At 36.2% G+C, this 26,986-nt stretch overlaps 1 protein-coding gene across 3 annotated transcripts in view; it reads right to left on the bottom strand.

Annotated features, from left to right (window-relative positions):
- Positions 1–1,658: 1,658 nt before the first annotated feature.
- The window catches only part of DSC3 (desmocollin 3), a 53,379-nt gene continuing 28,051 nt past the window's right edge, over positions 1,659–26,986 (bottom strand). Inside the window, exons 10-17 of one of the 3 annotated variants that reach the window (XM_032152593.2) lie at positions 20,622–20,878; positions 20,370–20,512; positions 19,244–19,468; positions 16,462–16,686; positions 13,957–14,078; positions 9,095–9,352; positions 6,768–6,810; positions 6,613–6,686 (exon numbers count right to left, since the gene is read on the bottom strand). In XM_032152593.2, coding sequence (XP_032008484.1) covers positions 6,784–6,810; positions 9,095–9,352; positions 13,957–14,078; positions 16,462–16,686; positions 19,244–19,468; positions 20,370–20,512; positions 20,622–20,878 — 1,257 coding nt within the window. In that variant the 3' untranslated portion in view covers positions 6,613–6,686; positions 6,768–6,783. Of the gene's footprint in view, positions 6,687–6,767; positions 6,811–9,094; positions 9,353–13,956; positions 14,079–16,461; positions 16,687–19,243; positions 19,469–20,369; positions 20,513–20,621; positions 20,879–26,986 lie in introns of all 3 variants that reach the window. The other 2 variants (XM_032152592.2, XM_058438521.1) reach the window with 2 other exon arrangements.

The raw sequence follows: 26,986 nt of genomic DNA, 5'->3' as shown, positions 1-26,986 counted from the left end.
TGGAACTTACGTAACCCACCCCCGCTCCAAAAAAAAACGAAAAGTGCAAACCAGTTTATCTCCAAAGGAAATGTTTCTTGTCTCTCTTTCATTAATTTCCAGTTGTTCTTTTGTTTGACTAGTGGGTAAGAATCTCAGTTCACTTCTCCTATGTTCCAGAAATTTAGCTTCTTTTATTTTTCTGTTGGTCAATTTCTATTTAGAGTCCTAACTGAACCAAAGTCATAGAAATAAATCTGTCTTTTGGGATTTTTTCACCCCGATGTTTCTGAGGCTGAGTGTAAATTTTGCCTACTCCTGTGGGGTAATAAGAGTTCTGGGTAAGGACGGCATCTGGTGTTTGGTCATAAACTTACACAGGTGGTCACTGAGGCAGCTCTTACTCCGGTCATGGTCACCTGGGAGCTTCAGACCAGGAATTGCCATGTTCATTTTATGGTTTACTTACATAGTAGCTAAGAAGCGCTGAGAGGCCAAGTTGCTTAAATGGGATGGGAGCTGGGCAATAAGAACAAATCAAACACCAGAAAAGAAAAAAAAGTGTTACAGAATTTTTCTGTGTATTACAATCTCATGCTTTTGGGGAGAAAAACTAATTTCTTCCCCATCTTCCCAGGTGCCCATACTAAATCCTGTGGTCTGTCTGTTCTCTGGAAGGTAAAATGTTGGGCAGCCAACAGACAGGGACAGAAGCTCCTGGGGAGGGTCTCTTGAAACTCAACAAAGCACAGTCTGGGAGAAAGAGCATCTTACATAGAGGCAAATGTGATCATTTTTAAGTAGATTTGATGCTGCTACTTTTTTGGTGAATTTATTTTAGAGCAGAGGCTAGTATTTTAGTGCAAGCCACTCTCAATCATGAACGTAAAAAGTCTAGGCAAGGACTCCCTAAAGATGTTCGGTGGTGTTACACAGAACGCGTTCTGGCACAGGAATGTAGCATGTTATTTTCAGCAGACATTACCCTCCAGAATGGATTCTATTTTCGACAGCATGCTGACTAATGCATAGAGCAGGTTGACAGAAACATGGATCCATTTAGATAGTTCAGATCTGAACAAGAGCAGATTTTCAACTCAAGTTTCAGCTTTTTAGAAGGTTTTACCCCTTGAGTACAGTAGAATTATGCCTGGATTTATAAATTTTTATCCAGAAGGTATTTTCCAGCTTAAATAAAACAATTTTAATTTTTCCAAAGCAAAGTTAAACTAATTTTTAAAATTATTTCATTAAAATTATTTTAATAGGAATTACTTTCTGCTTATATTTTACAATGAAAATTGAATCATTTGATTAATTGGCCCCTTATATAAAATTAAACCATTTATAGTATTTGCGTTGTCAGTTTTCTTTGTGAACATTTATGCTAGCCAATTTTTATAACTGTAAATTTTTGCCAAGAAGATATGATGCTTCCACAAGTAACAAGTATTTGTACATACTGCTATACTTATTATCAGATCTATTTTTGCTTTATCTCATTTGATGTTCCTTTTAAAAATACTCATTTTGAATTTGATAGAAGACTGATAATTATATTTGTTTCTGAGAAAAGCCTGAACAAGTCCTTTCAGATATTCTAGGATTTCATTCCCAAGTAAAGGGATGCATGAACAGTCCTCATTTCAGTGAAAGAAGCCAGACACACAAGGCCACACATGTATGATTTCATTTATATGAATGTCCAGAGTAGGCAAATCCATAGAGACAGAAAAGATATTAGTGGTTGCCAGGGGATAATGCAGGGAGGGGAAGAGGAGAATGACTGCTTAAAAGGTTTCCTCTTGGGGTGATGAAAATGTTCCAGAACTAGATAGTGGTAACAGTTGCACAACATTTTAAATATACTAAAGTCACTGAATTATACACTTTAAAATGGTGAAAATGATGAATTTTAACCACTCATAACCATGTTTTATGAATTTTACCATTTTTTAAGTAAAGGGAAAAGAAGGTTCTGAGATTCAAACCTTTGCAATCAAAATAAACTGTCGAATAGAGAAGCCCATAAACATATTCTGAATACTATTTAATTTTTCTGCCCATGAAACCAAGCCCAATTCTAAATAATATAAGAGCCAAAATAAACTGTCTAAGCTGGTATTAACCTTTTTCTTAAATTAAAAATGTTACCATTTTGACAGGTGCAGCAAACCACCCTGGGACACATTTACCTATGTAACAAACCTGCACATCCTGCACATGTACCCTGGAACTTAAAATAAAATAAAATAATAAAATAAAATAAGTGTTATCAATGTTCATCGTGAAAAAATCAATACAGAAAGAATAAATCATCAATTCCATTGTCTGGAAGTCATGTTTTGGGATTTTATATATATGCACAAACTTTATTTCCCTAAAAAGAAATTAGATATTGTTCGGTAGTATATCCAACTACATAATTTTACCAACTACCTCACACTTATAATTCTTTTACTATGTGCAGGCAGTGTTCTATGTACTTTAAGTATATTAACTAATTTAATCATTCAACAACCCCATGAGGTTGGCATTGTTCATTGATTTTAATGAGAAAGCTAAGAGAGGAAATAAGTAGCCTTTCAAAGGTCACACAGAAGTAAGTGACAGATCCAGGATTCATATCCAAGCATTCTGGCTCTAGTGTCCATGCTTCTCAACCGTTATGACCCAATATTCAACCAAATCAATACTGAAGACACTTGAAATGTATCCGGTATTTTGCTATTACAAACAAAAATCCAATGAACATTCTTGAAGCCATACACAAAAATAATGGTTACAATAGCAGTTACTGGAATTGAAATTTTGGTTCAACCTACATTAAAATGTAAGGCTTTTGATATAACTAATAGATTTTTGAAATGATCAGTATTATGTCTGTGGGGGAGCACACTCCTGCATGGGGAAAAGATTCACTGTAAAGCACAGAGCACCTTTATGGTTGGATCATCTTGTGATTAAAGTTCAGGCGTTATCTATCCTGTAAGTGGCAGAATCAATACTGCAATATTGCCTGCTTTTCTTTTTAACTCATGTTTTCCCTTGACTACACTGCTTCTCAAAGTAAAACCCCTGTGTCAGTGTACTATTCATGGAATACTCTGCAATTATAACCACCTTCTAATACTTTTAATACCCAATCAAAATTTATTATACATATGTATACATAGATACTCATCTGTAAAGTTGTGCTTCAAAATAGTGATCTCTTCCCAACATTACAATATATAAATGATGTCAACAATTTGATAATGAAACATTGTCCAAAATATTCCCCAGTAATACAACAAAGACGTAATTGAGTATTTCTATTTCCATACCAGCCGTAAGCACAATTTTGCAATGTGATCATCTTAGAATTATTTAATCTCTAAATACAGCAAAAACAAGAAACCAAGTTAATATTGTTTTATTACATCCCCCCATGTCTGTAAATATTACTTTACACATCCAATTTTTGCTTATTTTAAGCAGCCAAGTTTCTTTAAAAGCAAAGTAACTTCTTTTAATAGCAATATTAAAGCTCTGTTTAAAACATTGCAAAACAAACCCCACTGCATTTTAGACAGCTGCTTCCTTACAAAAGTAAGAAAAAACATTCTGTACATTTACATAAAAAATTCTAAATCATTCACTGGGGAAAAAATGAAAGCTTTAAAAATATATTTTCTTGCACACTCAAATACCATAAATTTCACCTTACACATAAAGGAAATAATACTACATATGTGAAAGTCAAATAAAATGTAGAAATGAATCCCTAAAATTAAATTTTCATTTGAGAGAAAAGAATTACAAATTAGGGCATACATGCAGACCAGGCGGTTTTCAGCATGTTCAAAGAACAAAGAGACGGTTAGAGGTTTTATAAACAGTGAAGTGATACTGGTTGCTCTTTGAGAAAGTTTATCAGCACTAGTAAGGTATTGGGGAGGTGGCAGGTTTTGACTGGCGAGTGAGGGAGTGCGCAAAACACAGTGGGTGTTTCAGTAACCATTAGATAAAACTGACTTCTGGTTACAGCAGGCAATTTCAGCAACTAGGCTTGCAGAGAAATCCATTCTCGGAGCAATATTTTGTGCCCTGAGTTCTTTCTCCCCCTGGCTTCTCGACTGTCTTTTAGTTGAGTATTTCAAGATTGATCCAATTCATATGATCAACTTTCACACATGTTCAAAATGATTACATTAAAAGAAGAAGACTTTAAACGGAAAACAAGGCTGGGCCTGGTGGCTCACACCTGTAATCCCAGCACTTTGGGAGGCCGAGGCAGGCGGATCACGAGGTCAGGACATCGAGACCATCCTGGCTAACATGGTGAAACCCCGTCTCTACTAAAAATACAAAAAATTAGCCAGGCGTAGTGGCGGGTACCTGTAGTCCCAGCAACTTGGGAGGCTGAGGCAGGAGAATGGCGTGAACCCAGGAGGCGGAGCTTTCAGTGAGCAGAGATTGGAGCCACTGCACTCCAGCCTGGACGTCAGAGCGACACTCCGTCTCAAAAAAAAAAAAGGGAAAATAAAAAGTCTAAGTCTAAAACATATAGATTTCAGGGTCAAATTAGAAAACAGAAAATGTAGGAATAAATCAGAATTTTAGATACACATTTAATTCATAGACCTTCTTAGTGCCCAGAGGGAGGGCTACAGAAGGAATACAGCAATTCCCATGAATGCCTTGTTTGTTCTGCACAACCAGTTCAGGCTTATCCTGCAAATGCCTTCAGACTCATCATGCAGTCAGCTCTGTCTCCTTGATTTCTCACTCCAAATAAGGTGAGCCATAGAGAAGAGGTTGGCTGATCCCTCACCGGACTCAAATAGCAGTTGCCATTGGCCTGAGAAAGGAAAAGGCAGGGCCAAGCCTAGGAAAAAGTCTGAAGCAGACGATGTTGCCTTTACTCCCACCCATATTCCTTGTGGCCTCTCCTTGCCCTTGAAGGCCTGCGTCTTCATGTTGCCCTCTGACTGTCCAAATAACCTACTTGGGCTGCTTTCTCCCAAAGTTCCCTCTGTTCTAAAATGACAACTTCGTCTTTTTCTTTCATACATTCAAAATTTCTATTCTTCTATTATTTTAAAATTTCTCTGGAGAAAGCAAACTGATTAAAAATTAATTCATGCTGAAGGATGGTGGAAAACTTGGAGTCACTTAAGGGAATCTCTGCTGGAGGTGTTGCTGACAGTGTTAGCAGAAAGCCAAAAGAAGGGGGCCCACGAGGCCTGGCTTTCCTTGATTCACACCAATGCCATTCAGAAGAAGGGCAGTGAGGAGAAAAATGAAATTTTGTAGCTCCCAGGCCCTGATCAGGTGTCAAGTTTGTGGGGCTTAGGTCTAAGGACAATCAATCTCCCCAGGGTGCTTTCAGTAAGATCCTTCCCTCAGCTCCCTCTAGCCTCTAAACTGTAGGAGGACATGGTTATTTGGATCTAAATTAAAAAGATGTTGGTCAATATAAGAGGGAACAGAAACAGCAATAGAGGATTTAACTTCAGTAAAGGTAAGTTTTAAAATGTTTTTGTTATTAGCTCCCCAAAAGAAACACCTCATCTCTGGACCCTTGCTACCAAAAAGCAGGGAACCCTAGCTACAGCGAGTATTCCCCAGTTTGCTGCTAACTTGTGGATACAGAAATCTCGAAACAGACTGCAAAGCAAACCTACTGTTCCACTGGGTTCCCTATTTCCTTCCCACAGAAACCAGAAAAGTTTAATTTGTTTACAATTTTAAACAAATTACACAAATTGGACAGGAACTATTTCCTCATAAACTCAATTATAATGTAGCATTTAAGAGCTAGGCCTAGGAAGCTCTTTCTTTTTTCTATTGTAGGACAAACTATACCCCAGCCTCATTTCAAGTTTTTACCATTTTCCTCTTTGTTTTCATTTCATTTTAAATGTTGCATTGATTAATAATAATACACATACACACATTTATTTCCAACTATATTTCTATAGAAAATTGCTACTTCCTAGGGCACTTCAACAAATTTTGCCTCCAAAGTCAAATGACTTCGGTAGTGCGGTAGGGGTGAGTCCCAATTCTTTATGAGCTGCAACATTTTTAATTTAATTCAGTATTCATTGTTTCTTTTCCAAAACTTTCTTCACATACTGATATTCAATATTTCTTGTTTATTTTTTAAACTATCACTCAAAGTGAATACATAATAATGTGATATTAGCATAACTTAGCTATTGTTGGACTGATACTTATCCAACATATTTATTATTAAAATATCTGTAGAAAAAAGAGCAGATGCTTTAGAGACCTTCATTCCAGTGCTGGAGTTTGAGATTTACCAGTTGTCTGTTTCAACATTTTTCACTTTTTGGAAAAGATAAGCAACAACTTGCTTTAAAAATATAAATTGGTGAGTAGCATAATTCAAAATTGAGAAAAAAATCATCATATACATACATGTTGAAATTGAACTTTACAATATTACTTTTGGAAACCTCCAGAATGTCTGGCAAAGACCTAATTGTAGCACTGTGACATTATCTCTTTGTGCATGCTTCTGCTAATGTAATAAATTTGGGTTCCAAATTATTTAAAAAGTCAAGGCCATCTTCTTCCTGTTTTTCACTGCAGCAGCCCACAGAACCAGCTGGAGATCCTCTTCCCTCATAGTTATAAGTGAGGACATAATCTTGGGATGGCATGTGGTCTTCATTCTGATTACATCGATGCAATTTCTGTAAAATTTTTTAAAAAATGAATTGTATTATAGTTTTAAACAACTTAAATATATGAACATAAAATTTATTTTTATTTACCTTTTATGTTTAATTTTTAACCAGTGTGTCCTCTAATGGATTCCTACACACAAAAAATGCACATGATTGGTCTATATCACAACCATACCATAAAGTCAGTATAGTTTACATTTCTAGTAATCCACATAAATAAAAAATCATGTATACAAGTTTTATATTTAAGTACATTCAAGTTATCATTAAATGCTTATCCCTAAATTTTATACACAGAGGTCAGCCTAGTCTAAAACATAGAGACAATAGTCATACTGGTTAGGAGTTTCAGATAGGGTGTCAAACAGCCTTGGTTGTGAGTCAAAGCTCTGGCTTTACCAACTAGCTATATGACTTTGGGCAAGTGACCAAATATCCTTTAGTCTCAGTGACCACCTAACAAGATTATTTTAGAAATTAATGACAAAATAATAACGCATAATACACATATTATGCCCAGCACATATTAAAGGTAAAATACATGTTAACTTGAATCACTATTATATGCAGTTATAAAGTAGGTAGGATTTACCACATTAACTTCAGAATCAAGTTCCAAGATACCCAAACATGGCAAATTATATGCATGCACCGAAAAGTTCAGTGAAATTAAAAAGAATGAGCATAACCCATGTTGCAAAGACTGGGCTTTTGTAATGAAGATGCCATGCATTCAGCCACATCTACCCTCTCTGCCACTGGCCTGTCTGCCAACTCGTCTACTGCCGTGTCTCCTCCCTTTCCTCACCTGTGTGCCCACTCCTTGCCTATGTGGAGTTCATTAGCGTGGCTTACGTTCTTTCTTCATGACACTGTTAGCCTTACCTCCCATTACCTGGTGTGCAACTGAGGAACCCTCCTAAGACTATGTCTTAAGCTTCACTCCATCTCAACCTGATATTACATGAATACTGACTGTCTAGAAGTAGAAAAAGAATTAACACTTGAATTTGACCCTCCAAAATGCTATGGATCCATAACCTACAGCCCTATACCAGAGTGTCACCCACTTGCATTCCATCCAAGGATTAAAGATCCACTGTTTGTCCTGCAATGGTATCCTCTGATAAAAGGGGTAAAAATTTAGTCCAGAAGAGTATCTAATCCAGTGACTTTCTACCTAGCTGCACATTTGAATCATCTCAGAAATGTAAAACAAAAACAAAATAAACAAAAAAGCCCAAATTCATTAAATTAGAATCTTTTAGAGTAAAACACAGACATTAGTATGTTTTAAAAGCTTCATAGAGGATTTTGCCAAGCCCAGTGGCTCATGCCTATAATCCCGGCACTTTGGGAGGCCAAGGTGGGTGGATCACTTGAGCCTGGGAATGGGAGACCAACCTGGGCAATATGGCAAAACACCTTCTCCACAAAAAATACAAAATGTAGCCAGGTGTGGTGGTGTACACCTGTAGTCCAAGCTACTCAGGGGGCTGACATAGAAGGATCACCTGAGCCCAGGAGGTGAAGGCTGCAGTGAGCGGAGATTGTACCACTGAACTCCAGCCTCAGCAACAGAGCAAGACCCTGTCTTTAAAAACAAAACAAAACAAAAGTAAAGAAAAGAAAGAAAAAACCTTCTGCTTCATAGGGGATTTTGGTATGAACAGAGAATTCCTTATTTTGATTCCTTCTTTCTTTCATATTCTTGCTTTCCTTAGAATAAAAGCACTTTACATTTGCATAGTGCTTTGTGTATTTAAAATATGTCCTGCAATGGTGACTATAGTTAATAATAGTATATGTTATATTTCAAAATTGCAAAGAAAGTACATTTCAAATGTTCTCACCATGAAAAATAAGTATTTGAGGTGATGCATATGTTAAGTGTGATTTAATCATTCTCCATTGCAGACATAAATCATAATATCACTTTGTGCCCTATAAACATATACAATTAAATTTTGTCAATTTGCAATAAGATAAAAAATATATATAAATCATGCTATTTAATCTTTATCCTAAAACTGCATACAAATGTTGGTGTTTTCACAGAGAAATACAGGTTTCATTTGAAAAGTTTGTAATTGTGAGGAATAGAATTGCTTTCGAAATCTTCTATATCAAAAGGGTTCATGAGGTAAATACACAACTAAAAATGAGACATTAGTGAAGAGTATTAAAAACCTCCTATATTTATGGGATTGTATAAATTAAATGAAATATGAAAAATGAAATAAAATCTCTTTTAAATTAAATAATGTAATAAAATCAAAGAGCACAGGAAAATGAACAGAGCAAGCAAGAGAAAGCCCACAGAAAAATATAGAAAATATATGTTAATTTGAATTATCTATTTTTCTCCATTCGGAGGTTTAAATTTTAGAGCCAAAACACCTAAGGAAACTCACTTCACCGAGACGGGGCTGAGTAAAACTGTGCCACTCCGAGTAAGTGTATCTGCAGTTGTCCACCTCCGTGTGTCCTCCCCTGCAGGAGTCCAGGGTGTGATGATGCCCAGCCCCCCGGCAGGATTCCAAGGTCTGGTTTCCTCCTTTCATCATTTCAATGGTTTCCTGCCCTTCGTTTTTCATTCCTGATCCCATAGTACCACAGAAACCTTGGCTAGAGTTGTTGGCAGTTTGGGTCATAAATCCATTGGCAGAGCACTGAAAAAATAAAATAATTCATGTTGAGAGGAAATGGATTCTTAGTTGTCATGAGAAGGCAAAGGACAGAGAATATTTATTCAACCTTTTATTCATTCATTCATTTAACAGACATTTATCAGTTTCTAATTATGCGCCCAGATGCCATCTTCATTCATTTTGTGCTGCTATAACAGAATACCTGAGACTGAGTAATTTTTAAAGAACAGAGATTTATTTCTTACAGTTATGAAGTCTGGGAAGTCCAAGATCAAGGAGTTCACATTTGGCGAGGGCCCATCCCATGACAGAAGGTGGAAGGGCAAGAGCAAGAGGGAGAGGGAGAGGGAGAAAGGGAGAGAGGAGCAACAGGGGACTGAGCTTGCTTTTACAATAAGCTTTCATGATAATAAACCCATTCCCGTGATAAGGACAGTAATCCATTCATGAGAGCAGAGCCCTCATGACCTAATCATCTGCTAAAGTTCTCACCTCTCAACACTGTTGCATTGGGGATTAAGTTTCCAACACATCAGCTTTTAGGGACAAATTTCACCACAGCAAATGCAAAAGCCTAGGGATAAAGATAGACATAGTCTCTCGATGGCTCCAGGAAGCTCTTATTCCAGGGAGAGAGAAAAACAAATACTTTAAGAACGTGATTACTCTACTATGTAGGTGAGCACAAAATGTGACAAGAGCACAGAAGTAGAGCATTAAAATTCAAATCCAAACAGGGTAAGTGGAATAGAACAGGTAACTGGAAAAACTCTGAGCTAAGAGACTAGGGACTAGTAGGAGTGGGACAAACAAGGCAACCACTCTAGAAGAGTCTGGAGGCAAAAGGCAAACAATGTCCTTCAGGGGTCCCCAACTTCAGTCAGTTGAGAACAGCTACCACATAAGATTAGGGTTGGGGGGAGGCTAGAAAGGTTATAAGAGGCCATGAGATATAAAGATCTATATGCTTAAAAAATAGACTTTATTATGAAGATTACAGGGACTGTGAAGAATTTTAACTCATTACAGAGAGAAACAGATTTCAAAAATATCATTCTAGGCAATAATGTGGAAGACAAATAAGAAGACAAATTTAGGGTCATGGAGATCAGATGGGGGTCACTGCATCTGATCTGATCTGATATTCCAGGTGAAAATGATAAGGACCTAAGCCAAGGTAGAAGCAGTGATGACTGAAAGAAGTAGATGGACTCCATAGAGAGTCTACAAGTATCTAGATGGATGAGGCAATCAAGGACAGAGTCAGAAGCTATTCTTTTGAGTTCCATGAAGGCAAATAGGTAGATGGTACAACTCACTGAAACAGGGAGGAAAGAGGTGCTTACAGGCAAGAGGAGAATGAGCAAATAAAGTCTGAACATGGTAAACCTTAGAAACATGTGGGATGTCCAAGATGAATATATGAATATGCAGATTTGGAACTCAGATGAGAGATTTGAGCTGGAGATCTAATTCTGGGAGACACTCCCAAATAGGTGATAGTTGAGGCCATGAGAATAGAGGACCTATCCAGAGAAAATTGTCAACCAAAAGAAAAAAGGGCTAAGGATAGAACCATAAGAAAAATCACATTTTAAGGGGAGGGTAAGAGAAACACAGCTGTGACAGGCCAGATCTGAGTAGCCACTGAGATAACAGAGAAAACCAAAGAGGCAGGACTCTGCAGCCATGAAGAGAGAATGTGGTAAGAAGTGGGAGCAGCCAATGATGTTAACAACAACAACAACAGGAAAATCACAGCAAGGTAAGAATGGGTTCAATTGAAGTATAAGTGCCCACTGGATTTAAGTGAAAGAATAGCCATTGATGACCTTTGCCAAAAGAATTTCCAGGGAGTGCGGGGTAGGCAGGAAGGAGTATTATAGAGAAATCAGATATAATTTTTTCTTTCCTAAAGTTCAGTTTGAAAGAAAAAGAGAGATATGGAGGGAACTGGAGGATGACAAAGAGTCAAGGAAATGCTTTCAAATTAAAAAGTCTTCATTCAACATTAACCTAATACTGGAACTTCACTCCAACCCTCTGAGCCATAGGACAGAAGTTTAGTTACAGTGGTAACCTCCACATGTCAGTTTTCATTACAAACAGTTACATTACTTTCAGGACAAGAGCCTCCATTACACATTCAGGTTCCTTTGTGCCACCTTCTTATCAATTTAATTTTCTTCTACTTAAAATGCAGTCTTTAACTAAATTGAAAGATTTTTCAAGTACAGATGATTTATTGAACCTGAAATATATCTTAAAAAGTCATACTTACTATCTCATTGCCTTAGAAAAAAATACCAGAAAAAAAGAATGGAAAAGTAGCCATTTGGTGGCAGTGCTACCCTACATTTTTTTACTTAAGTTGCTGTTACAATAAAATTCAATTACAAAAAAAGGAAAAAAAAAACTCTCCTAATTATTAAAACTTCTGGATGGTGTAATTTTGTTGTAATAAACACAAGTTCAAAGATCGTATTTCTGAGTGAAAAAAAGAGGAATTTAAAATAAACTAAAAGCAATGCTGAGCCTACAGGGCTAGCTTTCATACTTTTTATTCTCTGCTCCTTTCTGTCCTCCTCCATCCGCATTTCCCAAAGTTCATTCTCACAGGGTATCAACAACGGCTTATCCATGTCAATAATTTCTAGGTTTACTTTTCCAGTCCTGATTATTCACCCAACTCCTAACCCCATGTGCATGCCTTCAAATGAAATTCAAATCCAAAGCTAAAATGATCACTTTTACTCATTGTATTAAAGCAAGTTTATGGATTCAAGATGAAATTTTATGTTTTTGTATAAATTAATAATTCCAAGCCCCTTTTAGAAGTGTTCCTAACACAGAACAGGTACATATTGTGAAATGGCCACTCAATATCATCAGCTCTAGCATTAAATGGCGAAGAACAAATATTAAGTAAAAGTCATCCATGCCAGTCTTAAGAATAAAATAAGAACTTACTACAAGTCAAGGACTGTCAAGGGATAAAACCTACTTCCTCGCGGGAGAGATAATCACAGGTTTCTACAAGTAGGCATGTCAAGCATAGATGGGCTATGATTTTGCACGGGGGTGTGGAGGAGTTGAAGAGAGAAATAGTGAATAAGAAAGGCATCTTCACCCCGAGACATAGAAAAGGCTGGATATGTAGTCGTTGTCCCTGGCTATAGCCTCTGTCACTTTGACTCTGCTTTTTATTTTGTTCCTTAAGTTCAGCCAGTCAACAACCTTATCATTTATACCTTTGAAATATTTCTTATTCATCCTTATCTTAATATAACAATTACCATCATCCTGGTAGAATTAACTCATGCTTAAACTAAGCTTTCATCTTCCCCAACCCTGATGTCTTCTTATTCTTACTGATCCCTCTACTGACTCAGCTTCACGCTGCTTGCATTATACCTCTCTCCTGTAGAAAAGCCTTGGCTGGCTCTCCTTTACCATGAGAATAAATCCGAAATCCTTAGTGCAGCATTTAAAAGTCCTATCTCCCACTTGTTTCTTAATATTCTCTTCTCTAACACCGAACTTGTTTCAAGCCTCTATTCCAACGCATGATTTCTTCTATTCTAAATCAATGTATTTATTATTTGCTAAATAGCCCCTAAACTTTATCCTCTCCTGTCTTATAGGCTATGCTGTTTTCCTCTTCTTTAGCTATTCTCACCATCTCTTCACTTTCAAACACTTCTTATTCTTTAAGTTACCAAGTAAGCTGTACCTCTTGTCACCAGCCTTTCTGGTTGATCCAAACTACATGAGTACATTTAGGTATCATAGGTATTTTTGAACTCTGACAGTGCTTTATCATATTGGTTTATTGTCATGTTCCTATTTTGCTTTTCCATAAAAGTAGGATCTATTTCTCATAAATAAGTTGGCATCTTTTTGAGGTGAGAACATGTCTTGTAAGTACTTTTGTGTGTGTGTGTGTATATATATATATACTTTGTGTATATATATATATATACTTTGTGTATATATATATACTTTGTGTGTATATATATATATATACTTTGTGTGTGTATATATATACTTTGTGTATATATATACATATACTTTGTGTATATATATATACTTTGTGTGTGTGTATATATATATATATATATACTTTGCACAGAACAAGAAGCATAAAAGCACCTCAGAAGTCCTAAGAAATATATAAGGAAAGAGAGTGGCAGTAATCTTCCAAACTCCTCTCCCTTTCTTTTAGATATATCTCGTTGATATTTTCCTAGTTATCTTGAGAACTTTTAGCAAGTTTTTTACTCATTATAAATGGTCAACAAGTTACATACACAAATTATATCCGGAAATATACATTGTAGGGTGCAAGCCAAACAAATTATTGTTATAATAAATATTCAACATCAAAGAACAGGTTTAAACTATGACACTAGTGTGGAAAAAAGATAACTAAAACAATACATCTGAATTAAGAAGTTTAATAAATTACCACTATATAAACATATGAATATTGACAGACAATATTTATGCCTACTAAATCTTACTCAATTAAAAATATAAATTAACTCCTAAATTTTGAAATGAGTTTATGAGGATGAATTAAATAATCGGAGATACAAATACATATTTATTTAAAAATTACTTACCACTCTATCATCTCCAGGTGCTTCTGTGTTTGATATAATTAAGTTTTGCTGTGCTAAATCTTCAGGAAAACGTTTCCCTTTAGTTGCACCAAAAACTCCACATACTAAAGTTAGCAATACAGCTGAATTTAAAAATAAAAATAAAATAACTTACTTTAGCATACATAGAATAAAATAATCATCATTTATTTCTTACGACCTAAGGATCAAAGTGGAAAATAAATCCACTAAGCATGGTTCCCCATGAATTATCTTGGCTGTTCTGAGTTAACATATCACCAGGTAGCTTAGATTTTAGAATCAGAAGCAATCATCTGTATTTTTTCATTATATCTCGCTAATTGAATTCTGCCCATCAAAATAAAGTACTTAGAATCATGAGTTAAGCAGTACATTAAGACAAAGACTTTGAAAAAATTTACTGCCTCCTCTAAAAATAATTTTCCTACATGAAAATGTAAAAAAAGAATTGTGTACATAAAAACATGAGAAAAACAGACTGCTTTCCTAGAAAAGATTTAGCTTAATTGAAACTACTTTGTGTCTTGCCTATTAAGAATTCTTATTCTAAATCATAATTGTGGGAGATTGAAAATACATGATAATTAAACTAAGAATAATAACAACAATTCTTCCAGTCTAAAAGACCCTATAGTGCATTGGCAAAATCCCCAAACCCAGAGCACTACATATTTTTGTATGGCCTGTGAGCTAAGACTTTGTATTTTAAAATGGTTGAAAAAATTCAGAAGAATAAGAGTTTATAATGTGAAAATTATGGCCACGTGTGGTGGATCACGCCTGTAATCCCAGCACTTTGGGAGGCTGAGGCGGGTGGATCACCTGAGATCAGGAGTTCGAGACCAGACCGACCAACATGGAGAAACCCCATCTCTACTTAAAATACAAAATTAGCCGGGCACAGTGGCACATGCCTGTAATCCAGCTACTCGGGAGGCTGAGGCAGGAGAATCACTTGAACCTGGGAGGCAGAGGTTGCAGTGAGCCGAGATCTTGCCATTGCTCTCCAGCCTGGGCAACAAGAGCAAAACTCCGCCTCAAAAAAAAAAAAGAGAAAGAAAAAAAAAGAAAATAACATGAAATTCAAATTTTACAGTCCATATATAATGTTCTATTGGAACACAGTAATGCCCATAATTTACATATTTTTATAGCAGTGTTACTGTTTGGAGGACAGATTTGATTGGATACAATGGAAAATACATGGCCTGCAAAGCTTGACATACATACTATCTAATCCTTTACAGAAAAAGTGTGCCAACTCTCGCCTACCCTACGTGGCCCCACACTACCTTTCTGGCTCCGTTTCCTAATCCTCTTCCCCTTGTTCACCCTCACCGCACTGGCTTCCCTGCCACTCCTTGTTTCTCCAGACATAATCACAGATTAGGGCCTTTCCATTGATTTCCCTCTCTGACTAAAAGTTCTTCCCCCAGGCGTTCCACCTGGCTAACTCTTTCACCTCTTCCAAAAATCATTAAAAATAATCTTCTCAGGCCTGACCTAACTCTCTATTGAAAATTGCAATCACTGGCACCAAGACCCTCCTCACCAACACGCTCCACGGCACTACACATCCTAATTATTTGCCTCTCTCTTTTTTCCTCCATAGCATGTAATTTATTCACTAACTGTCACAAGGCAGAATGATTGTTTTTGCTTGTTTGTTTGTTTGTCTTTCCCTATTTTTCCTAAGCACCTAGAACAGTTTCCTGCCTACAGTAGGTGTTTGATATATGTTTATTTTTTGACTTGATGAAAAATAATGAACACATTAGAAATTTACTAGGTACTGTTCTAAGCACTTCACATGCATTACCTCATTTAATCCTCAGTGCTACACCATATGGTAGGCTACTACAGTTATTCCTTTTACAGATGAGGAAACTGAAGCACAGTTAAGTAATTTGCCCCAGGTCACATGGCTTACAAGCGATGAAGTTGGGGTACAAACCCAGGCAGTCTGATTCCTGAGTTCTTTGCTCTTAACTTCTACTCTTATCACAAAACAAAGCTAATCTAGGCTGGAGGAGGTTAACAGAATTTAAAATTGGTAAGATATACCCAAGAAGAGACATTGCTGAGAACAGAACATCTCCCGTAACTCTGTGGCTGGCTGGTAAGAGGATATGGAATGAAAGTGGCTTTTAGTGGAGTTTCCTAAGGCACAAATTTTAGATTGTTCTATTTAGCCCTAAAAGGAGTAGCACTGGAACCAAGAAATAAAGACTATTTGTTTGTCAGATTCTGTGAAATCTAAGGAATTTTCAACAATTATGTCTAAGCATAAAGTCTTTTATCTCAAGAAGGATCATGTTCCCTTCACAGAAAATACTCAAATAGAACTCAGGTAATAACACAAAAGGAACTTGGAAAGAGACTCACACCTGACGGATGCTTGGACAAGATTATTTTTTAAACACCTTTTCCTGCACCTAGATTTTTTATTATATATTTTAACTTCAAGAAAGTGAAAATACTTACAAAAGAGCAGTGCTATACCCAGTAATATTGCAAGGATTGCCCATTTTCCAAGTATTACTCCCGCACTCCTTGAAGTCCCACGACACTGAGTTGGATGAGTACATTCACGTAGATTAACTCTCAATAATTTTGTTGCAGCTTGGCCGGCCCTGTCTTTTACAGTAATAGGAATGGTATATTCTTGAAATCCAGCATTTTTCTGATACGAAAGACGGGCAGCTGTATCTGAAAGAAAATAAAAGAAGTTTATTTTTAATGATCATTTATTCTTCCCTTAGCATTTGTTTCATCACGCTTGTTTTTGAAGGCATCATTCTCAAGGAACTGCCTGCCACATGAAAATAAATAAAAATGGAGGACTATCTTCAACCCTTTCAAACTCTAATATTATCTTATATGTATCGTCCCTTGTAATTCCTTAGAAGGGAGCCCTAAAGAAATAATTTGGCATTGGAGTGCCCAGTAGTATTCCAGTAATGTTTATCTATACAAACTAATAATGTTAGGTTGGCTGTTAACATACACTTCAAGCATTTTTCTTTAGTACCAATGTATCTACAGGTACATACAAATAGTTTCTGAAGTTTACATTCTCTTATCCATTGACCTTCTAGTATTTGCCCATTATTCATGTGGATAAGGTAATTTTTCAAAGCACAATAGATTGTTTACGATTAACGCCTTTGCATCTAGAAGTAATCTTAGTACCAGAAGCTAATTAATGTCACTCAGGCTACTTATAAGGCTTACACAAAACAGAAATATCTATATAACAATTCACTTTTATCAACTCTGATAGTCAATTTTCCCCAATAGTCTTGGTCTATTATTTTAATGACCATATTATCAACTAACCAAAAGCTCCACAGAATTTCAATGGCAGTTACAACCTCCCTGAGTTTTTATAATAGACTAAGTAAAATGAAAAAGTAGCATAATACACACCCTAGAAGTCATCTGGAATTCCTAAGCCTTGATTAAATGCTCTGCCGTAGCTGTAAGAATGTCAAAGATTTTGGCTGCACCTCATACCTGAAGGCTCCCTAGAGGAATATGAATTACCACTTGGGTTTACTTAGGACCCTTCAAGACCACACTGTGTCTAAGGTAAGATCCTTGAAATCCCTCCGCTCCCTCAAGACAACAAGTGGAGCCATAGTCATGTCTCAGTTATTCACAGTAGTGCATTGGCCTCTGATTTTCCTTCACTCAACTCTGCCCCCTTCATATTGTCCTCCTGTCACCAGTGTCACCTTTAAAAGACGTAAATCTAGGAATGGCATTGCCTTACTTGCACATTCCCAATGCATAATTGCTGTCACCTACTGTACCAAGGTTACTCCCCTCAGCCTGGCACACAAGGCCCTTCACCACCAGATTCCACCCTTCCTTCCACCCACACTCTTGGCATTCTTACTAAAACCTTCTAAACTCTAATGACATGGATGTACTTATTCTCCTGGTATGTTTCTTCTTTTATGCACATTATTAATCAATTATTGAACAAGCAAACATTTATGAAGCAGTTAGTATCTACTAAGCATTAGGCTAGGTGCTGGAAGTACAAAGATGAATTGCAAATGTTCTAGGAAACTCATGTATTGGAAGGGAGAAGTAATCAGATGTTAATACAACAGGAAAGGCACTGCAATGCAGGTAGTGAAGGGTCATGGTGCCACTCCTTCCAATTCAAGACAAACTTCAGAGGTGGAGCATCTCAGCTGGGATTGTGTCTGTCTTGTTCATCTCTATATAAGTCCTCAGGATCTGGACTAGTGCTTAATAGATAGTAGGTGTTCATATATATCATGACAAAATATCATGCTCGTAAATATCAAGCTAAGAAATGGAAAAGGAGGTATTCTATGTAGATAGGGCTATACACACAAAAGCCCAGTTGCATGAAAGAACATGGCAGTAACAACAGAGTGAAGTATGGATGAAGTACAGAACATGACAGCCCCCAGAAACTGCTACAATAGGCAGCAGCCCCTCAACACTCCTTCCCATATACCTTCCTATATCCCGCCAAGTTCACTTCCAGGATACCCTAGAGTGCTTGGTCTATACACCTGAGTTCCTCACTTCCAGAGTCAGCTCACAATACAATTTAAACTACACATCTTCTGGTCTCTCCTCACCTCGCTGGTATTATTATTATTATTATTATTATTATACTATTATTATTTTGAGACGGAGTCTCCATCTGTCCCCCAGGCTGGAGTGCAGTGGCACCATCTCTCAGCTCACTGCAACTTCCGCCTACTGGTTTAAGTGATTCTCCTGCCTCAGCCTCCCCAGTAGCTTGGATTACAGGTGCCTGCCACCACGCCCAGCTAATTTATGTATTTTTAACAGAGATGGGGTTTCACCATGTTGGCCAGGCTGGTCTTGAACTCCTGACCTCAAGTGATCCACCCACTTAGACCTCCCAAAGTGCTGGGATTACAGGCATGAGTCACCGTGCCCAGCCACTGGTATTATTTTTAAAAACATGCACACATACACACAAAGTTTGTCTTAATGATAAGCTGCCCAACATTTTAACAAAGCTTTTCTTTGTTGTAAATGTAAATTTTGCCTTCATAAAAATTACAACTTCCTTCATTTTATATATAACAGAGCCCCCATACAATATTTGTAAAAGGTTAGTTTATCCTTCTAAAATATATTAATGAGACTCAGTTTTACTTCATGCTTTGTGTAAGTAAGCAAGTCAATCTATCCTCCAGTTATTCTCAGTTATTTCAGAGTTTATAAATCATTATTTTTTATTAAATACCATTAACTTTGGTGAGGCTCCACAGTCTACTGATTTCTGGAGAAGTATTGGGCAAACTGAAATAAAATGGAGCTCCATGGACAGGATCGTCGGGATCAACAGCTAAAATGTCGGTATACCCCATTTTTGGTTTGCAAATGACTACACAGTCTTGAAGTATTTCTGGTGGATTATCATTTACATCTTCAATGTTCACAGCAAGTGTTCCAGTACATGATCTACCGTCTAAGGAGAGAGGAATAAGGTTTAGTGTTATTTTAAAATTCTTTTATAGTTTCTTAAAGAATAAAAAGTCAATTATATTCTATATATGAACTTTTTATAATTTATACATGATCTTTTTTAAATAAACTGATTATTAAAGGAAATGATAAATAAATAAGAACATAGATGGATAAATAGAATCTGCAGCTAATCTGAAATGACTATTGCTACTGATAATATCGGATACAACTGCCAATAAATCTTTTACCAGAATTACTACCAAATAAAAATAAATGCCTGAATTTCAATCTCTATTTTTGGGGGTTCCAGGTGCCACGTGTTAATAAGCAGTAAAGTGGTTACAGATAAGATTTCTAATCCCAGTATATATTCAAACCACTAGGAAGATCTTTTTTAAATATAGGATTCCTAGGCTCCACGACCGGAGATTCTGATTCAGTTAGTCTAACAAAGTATCTACAGATTAGTATTTTTATTTTAATATGAAGATAAGGTTGAAAAACTCTGGGTTACTTTAAGGAACAGAATTCAAGAAAAGGATCATTTTGATCTAATATTCAGCTGAACTATATAAAAGCTCAATTTAAAGTGACACAAATGGATGTGGAAGAGTCTGATGAGACCATTTTATCTAGTTTTAGATTTCGGTTTTATTTTTGTCCTCTAGCATAGAAATATATAAGAATTTAAGGTCCTGCCCTATTGGGGATATAAAGATAAATAAAACATGGCTTCTTGTCACCAGTTTCACCTTGTTAGATAATTAAGAGAGACAGAAAGAGTCTTTAAAGTAATTTCAAAGAATTCCATATACTTACCACCAAAAAAATCTGCATAAGAATAATTACACTTTATTCTCTAATTCCTTTATAAAATACCAGATTAAAACTTTTTTTTTTACCTTTGTCTATTGCCAGGACTGTAATATTATACAACTCATTTTTGGGAGTTTCGACCTCCCTATCCAGGATTTTGGAAGTTATGATTGACCCTGAAATTTCATCAATGGTGATCCAGCCTTTAGGATCATGCAATTTTTTATACCTGTTAATAAAAAAAAATAGTCTTTAGCATTAGAAAATGTTTTCAAATAAGTTACTATCTCAATGATTCCAAATACATTATTAGTATGTGGTTATAGATTTATTTTTACCTTAAACCATTGCCATTTCTATTTTCGGGGTCGTATGCCTTATAGCCATTGATCCTTGACCCCACTGCTAAGTTTTCTTTAATCCGCACATATTGGGCTGCAGGGGTGCATTCAGGCCCCTCATCCAGATCCCTCACATGAACTGTAACCAAGGCTCTGTTCAAGGCTGTCACTCTGGGAATATCTCTAGTAAATGGCGCTTCATTGTTTACTCCAATTTCCAGGTTCACTTGACGGTTTTCTTCATAATTCAGTGGCTTTAAAATAAAGTCCATGTATATCAGTGTCAGTGTAAAATACATTTGGCATTTCAAATGGCAAGTGAACATTTGTTATTCTGACCAGTGCTGCATAAATTCTATGTTCACATTTTGTTAATACTGACTTTTATCCCTTGCTATAAAGAGAGTGGATCCTGTGCTAAGCCTTTACCAAGAATGGTCCAAAAGCCTCTGCAGGTGGTTTTATAGAGTTGGACAAACAAAACTCCTGAAATATTTTTATATTTCACTCTTACTACGGAAAATTACTCTGATTCGAAAAGTAATGCAAACAGATGACAGTATTCTTATGGCCCTGCTTGGAGCACTGTCTAACAGGCTGGGCTAAGGGTCATCTGAGTATGGGAAGGTGCCTTTATTTGGCTTATCAGTTACTACTGACTATGGCCCAGGCATTTTATAACTCTTGGAAAGTTTGATGTTGACTTTCACAAAACCAAAAGTGCAATGATTTCATTTTCTGTCTCATAGAAAAGATATCCCTAATATTTTATTTTATTTTATTTTTATTTTATTTTATTTTTTTTTTTTTTTTAATTTTATTTTTGAGACAGAGTCTTGCCTCATTCTGTCACCCAAGCTGGAGAGCAGTGGCACAATCTTGGCTCACTGCAACCTCTGCCTCTTTGGTTCAAGCGATTCTCCTGCCTCAGCCTCCCATGTATCTGGGACTACAGGCACGTGCCACCATACTCAGCTAATTTTTGTATTTTTTTCTTTAGTAAAGATAGGGCTCTGCCATCTTAGTCAGGCTGGTCTCGAACTCCTGAACTCAGGTGATCCACCTCCCTTGGCATCCCAAAATGCTGGGATTATAGGCGTGAACCACCATGCCCAGCCCCAAATGTATGTTTCAATTGCTCTCTAAGGCATCTAACTGAGCCATCTAATTTCTGATTTTCTTTTATCAAAATCCATCCAGAGTCTCATTTCTTCTTAGGAATCAACTTGTCTTTTTGCTGGTTCCTTCACGAATGAGTTAAAATCTTTATCCATCCATGCCCACTACCTATTTTTATGAAAATTACATTTTTGATAAGTTGAGAATGATACTTTAGCATTGTCTATAATTTATCCAATGAAACTTTCACAGTGGATACACAGAGGAGTAAGGGAAATACTATGTGATTGATTTTAATTATCATTGAATCTAAGGCACTACTCTAACCGTGAAAATAAACTCACTAAATCCTCATGACATTATGAAGTAAGTATTATTGGCCTCATCCTCATTTTACAGAGCAGAAAACAGGAAAAGGAGATAAACTGATTTTTTTTAAGGCCAAAAGATAATCATTTGAGCTTGAATTTGAAGCCAGGTAGTCTGACCTGAGTCCATCTCCTTAGCCTACGCTATAATCCCTCTGCTATCATGTGCTGCTTAACTGGCTCACTGATCTCTAAAAAATTTCCAAATCGATCTTTGACTAAAATTCAGTTTTAGATAACAAATCAAGTAAAACCCATAAAACATTATGTTACACTGTACTATAAAGTTGAAGCACTTTTTCTTCAATTTCTCTTTCTGCGTATCAAAACAATCACTGGCTAAACATTGAACAAAATCAAAACTGGTGAATAAAATTATTTTAAATCTTTCTCCACACCTAGGTATTAACAGAGTAAGACACTAATATCACGAGTCCACTAAAAAGTCAAGAAAGTTTCTGAATCTTAGAATCTACAAAATGTACGTAAAACCTTTTTTTTTTTTTTTTTTTTTTTTTGAGACGGAGTCTTGCTCTGTCGCCCAGGCTGGAGTGCAGTGGCGCAATCTCGGCTCACTGCAAGCTCCGCCTCCCGGGTTCACGCCATTCTCCTGCCTCAGCCTCTCGAGTAGCTGGGACTACAGGCACCCGCCACCACGCCCGGCTAATTTTTTGTATTTTTTAGTAGAGACGGGGTTTCACCGTGGTCTCGATCTCCTGACCTCGTGATCCGCCCGCCTCGGCCTCCCAAAGTGCTGGAAACTTTTTTTTATTCTGTATGAATATCTCAGAAACTGGAGGGTCAAATAAAAAAATATTAATATCTGTTCATTTGATGCTGATGAATACTGCTTCACACATTTCATGTGCTGGTGTGATCACACAGAGAGTAAGAGCAGCTGCTGGCAATGAGAAACGGATGGAAATTTGGAGAACAGCTGCTGCACTGGAGGAGGTGCAACTATTCAATCCAGAAACACTCGCTGAAGCGTTGGAGTTTCTTTGTCCCATTTTTCGAGGCTTAAGATGGATATTGTCTTAGTAGCCTAAAACTCTCCAAAATTAAAAATCTGGTGAGATGAAATCCTAAAGTTTAATGGGATTACTTAATCTCATTAATTAATAGGAAAGCATGTAAATTCTCTTCCACCTCAGGGTACGTTTTTGTTTCGCCACTTAAAAAAAGTACTTAAAAATATCCCACATCTGCACTGAGATGTTAGCAACTCCCTAGAAAATGTACAGTTGTGGAAATGGAGCTGAGAACTCTCCATGTCGAGAATGACCAAGAATAATATCATCCTCACTCAAGCCCTTATGCATCACTGCTGCTGCTCAAATGGACAGAAGCCACTGAGATGGAATGAGTTTACCCAGAACTCAGCAAAAGGCTGTATCACTCATGCTTTGTGGTTACAGAAAAGTTATCTATTTTGGAACATTATAACACTAGTCTCAAGGACACAATATAACTTTTAAAAATAAAATAATAATATCCCACAGTTTACCAAGTGCTTTTACGTTCAATATTACATTTGAAGAGCTATTAGGGAGGCAGAGAGAAGTATTGTTCCCATTTTACAGGTAACACAGAGGCCAACTTTCCAAGATCACACAGCTGTGGAAAACAATTTAACATAGTGCTTGACAGTGTATAGTTAGAGTCAAAGAGCTAGGTTCAAATTCTGTCTACACTACATCCTAGCTGTGTGGCATTGGGAAAGTTATTTAGTCTCTAACTTTTCTGTGAAATTGTTGTAAGAATGACATTTAACACTAAAGCACAAAATAAGTGCTTTACACTAAATTCTGAGTAATCTCTCAAGCTGTCACAGAGGCAAATGAAGGGAATAAATGATGTATGTTTTTGTTAACAGCCAATATAATGCAATAAAAGGAGACGCTAACTAATAAGACAATGTTTGCAAGCTTTATTCAGCTAAAAGAAGTATACCAGAGCAATTCTTGGTTTGGCCTACTGATTACTTAACTCTTTCAGGTATAAAGGAATGAATAACGTGCACTCTTTCCCTGGATATAATTCTGACTAGCAAGGAAGAACCAGGGCATTGGAAGAGGAGGATTCCTTTAGAGTTAATAACATAGTGATGTCATTCTTTAATCAGTACGCAAAAGGTTAGTCATCATTAGGTACATAGCCTACATGACAGAAACATGGATTTTAAACACCCTGATTATACAGTGTTTGATTTTCAAATAAAAGATGGCTCACTGAGATTTAAAAAGTACTTAAAGATGCCAGGCACGGTGGCTCACGCCTGTAATCCTAGCACTTTGGGAGGCCAAGGCGGGCGGATTGCCTGAGCTCAGGAGTTCGAGACCAGCCTGGGCAACACGGTGAAACCCCATCTCTACTAAAATACAAAAAATTAGCCAGGCATGGAGGCATGCGCCTGTAGTCCCAGCTGCTTGGGAGGCTGAGGCAGGAGAATTGTGATAGAGTAAGACTCCATCTCCAAAAAAAAAAAAAAAGTACTTAAAGACATGATTTAACCACACAATCACAACTCTTTCCCAAGGAAAAGAATAAGATACTTTCAAAGACTAGCATGGCTATCAAGGGAGCCCTGTGATAATTCAGCTTTTCTAAGGGTTTGGATAAAATATGAAAAGGATAACACAACATGGCAAAAACAAATTTTATTAATCAAAATCTTAGCAAATAGTATGAATGACTCAAAGAAAAAGAGAAGGTACGATTAGCAAAGGAGCTAGTAATGTCAGAAGAATATAATTTAAAAAGTAAACTCCCAAAAGTAGAAATGAATTAAGGTTCCAGAAAGAGAAGATCCTCTTGTGCAAATGAAGTAATGGCTTTATCAAGCTAAGTAACTCAAGTATGGAAAAGAGGCGACATAACGGAAGCAAGGATACCAAGCCAGAAGGAGAAGAGCTCAGGGATTATGAATAAGAGCTCCCCACCAGGGAGATCTGGGTTTGTATCTTGGCTGTATGAACAGTTATCTCTCCTAGATAGTTTGGACAATCGACACCCGACTGTGGGGTACAAATCACGTATCTTAGCTGTATGGACTGCAGCATGTTATTTCTCTTTGATTCAGTCTACTCAACTGGAAATGAGAAGAACTAGAATAACAACCACATGGGCTTGTTTTGGAAAGATAAATAAATCTTTTAATTCAATGTTTTTGGGGAGTTTTGTGGGACACTATTTCAGAGCATGGAAAAAAAGAAGGAAATAAATTGTTTTTATGAAGCAAGCATAAAATTGATAGTAAAAACTTAATAGCAATTATACAAAAGGAAAAACTATGGTAAATCCTTTTTGTGGATATGGATGTAAATCCTAGAGAGAAATTAGACAAAACAGCTGAAAAAATGAAATTACGATCTTGGCTATGACTTATGAGAAAAATGCTAATTCTCTCCTACTCTTTCTATGAAATTAATATGATTGTAAAAACATCAAAAGAGATGTTTTTAAACTTAGGAGCTGATTTGAAAGTTCACATGGAAGAACAAACAAGCAAGATATTCATAAGAAAAAAATCCACAAAGGAAGATCACTAGGTAAGCGTGGCATGGAACACTGCAAATACTAAAATGCATATTATACATTTGATATTCTTAAATAGCTAGCAATAATACAGCAGCATATAGATGCTAATTAATAAACAATAAATTAATGGTACAAAAGAGAATGTCAATGTCAAGAACAAATTCAAATGTACATGTATCTTATTTTATGACAAAGAAAACATGTCAAAACATGAATTGTATTGGAACAGATAGAAAACCTAAAATTGGATTCATATCACAATTGTTCTAGGATAAATTTCATACAGATCAAAAATTTAACTGGATAGATAATTAAACAATAATAATGTAGAAGAATTTCAGATAAAATGCTTTCATAATGTCAACACCATGATAATGACACAAATCTCACAACCATAGAAGCCTCTGCTAAATTGTGACCTTGAACAAGCAAGCCCTGCCAACAAAACAAATCCTGGAGTTCAAAAACCAACACAAGCAAACTTATAAAACAATAAAAATTGGTAAAAATATTTGCAAAAATATTTCCTTCCATAAAACTCTTATAAATAAATAGTTAATAGATAAGAAGAGCAAAATATAGAAAGTGGCTAAAAGACAGGACTAGTGAGCTTGAAGATATAAAATATATTCAATGGCATCCTCATATAAAAGAAATGCTCAGCTACACTGAAACACCATTTTTTTTGCTATTCAACTGATAAATATCAAAACTTGATAATATAATTGGCAATTATTTTACAACAGGCATGTGTGTACATTTCTGGTGAGCATGTCAACGTGCACCACCTTTCTGGAGGACAATCTGGCAATAAAGCAACCACAGGAAAAAATAGCCATGTCCTTGACTAAGCAATTCCATTTCTAGAAATTTATCCTACATTTAAATTGTAGTATATTCATTGTCGTATATTTTGAAATAAAAAAATTAGAATTTCCATTGATATGGTCTAAATTTCCATTTATAATGAACTAGTTAAATAATAATTTACATTCATATGATGGATATTTTACTTTAATGTCTATAATAGATAGCTGTAAAAAAATGGCAAAACTCTTTACATACTGATATGTAATGACTTCAGAGAAATTTGTTGAATGAACAAAAGCACAGAATAAGGAATACAGAATATCCATAGATGTGGTCTAAACTTCCATAGACATGGAACTGGTTAAAAAAATATGGTATTATATATTTTTATATATATGGTCCATACTATGAAGTATTACCAATGTATATGTAATGGACTCAAGAGATATATTAACTGAAGTAAAATGTATTTGTTTTAAAGAAACATGATAAGATTACTTAAACATGTTTGTGTATATATAAAAT

The sequence above is a fragment of the Hylobates moloch genome, unplaced genomic scaffold, assembly GCF_009828535.3.
Source record: "Hylobates moloch isolate HMO894 unplaced genomic scaffold, HMol_V3 SCAFFOLD_5, whole genome shotgun sequence".
NCBI classification, from domain to species: domain Eukaryota; kingdom Metazoa; phylum Chordata; class Mammalia; order Primates; family Hylobatidae; genus Hylobates; species Hylobates moloch.
Note: the sequence above shows the minus strand (reverse complement) of the source record. Positions and strands in the feature narration are given on the sequence as shown.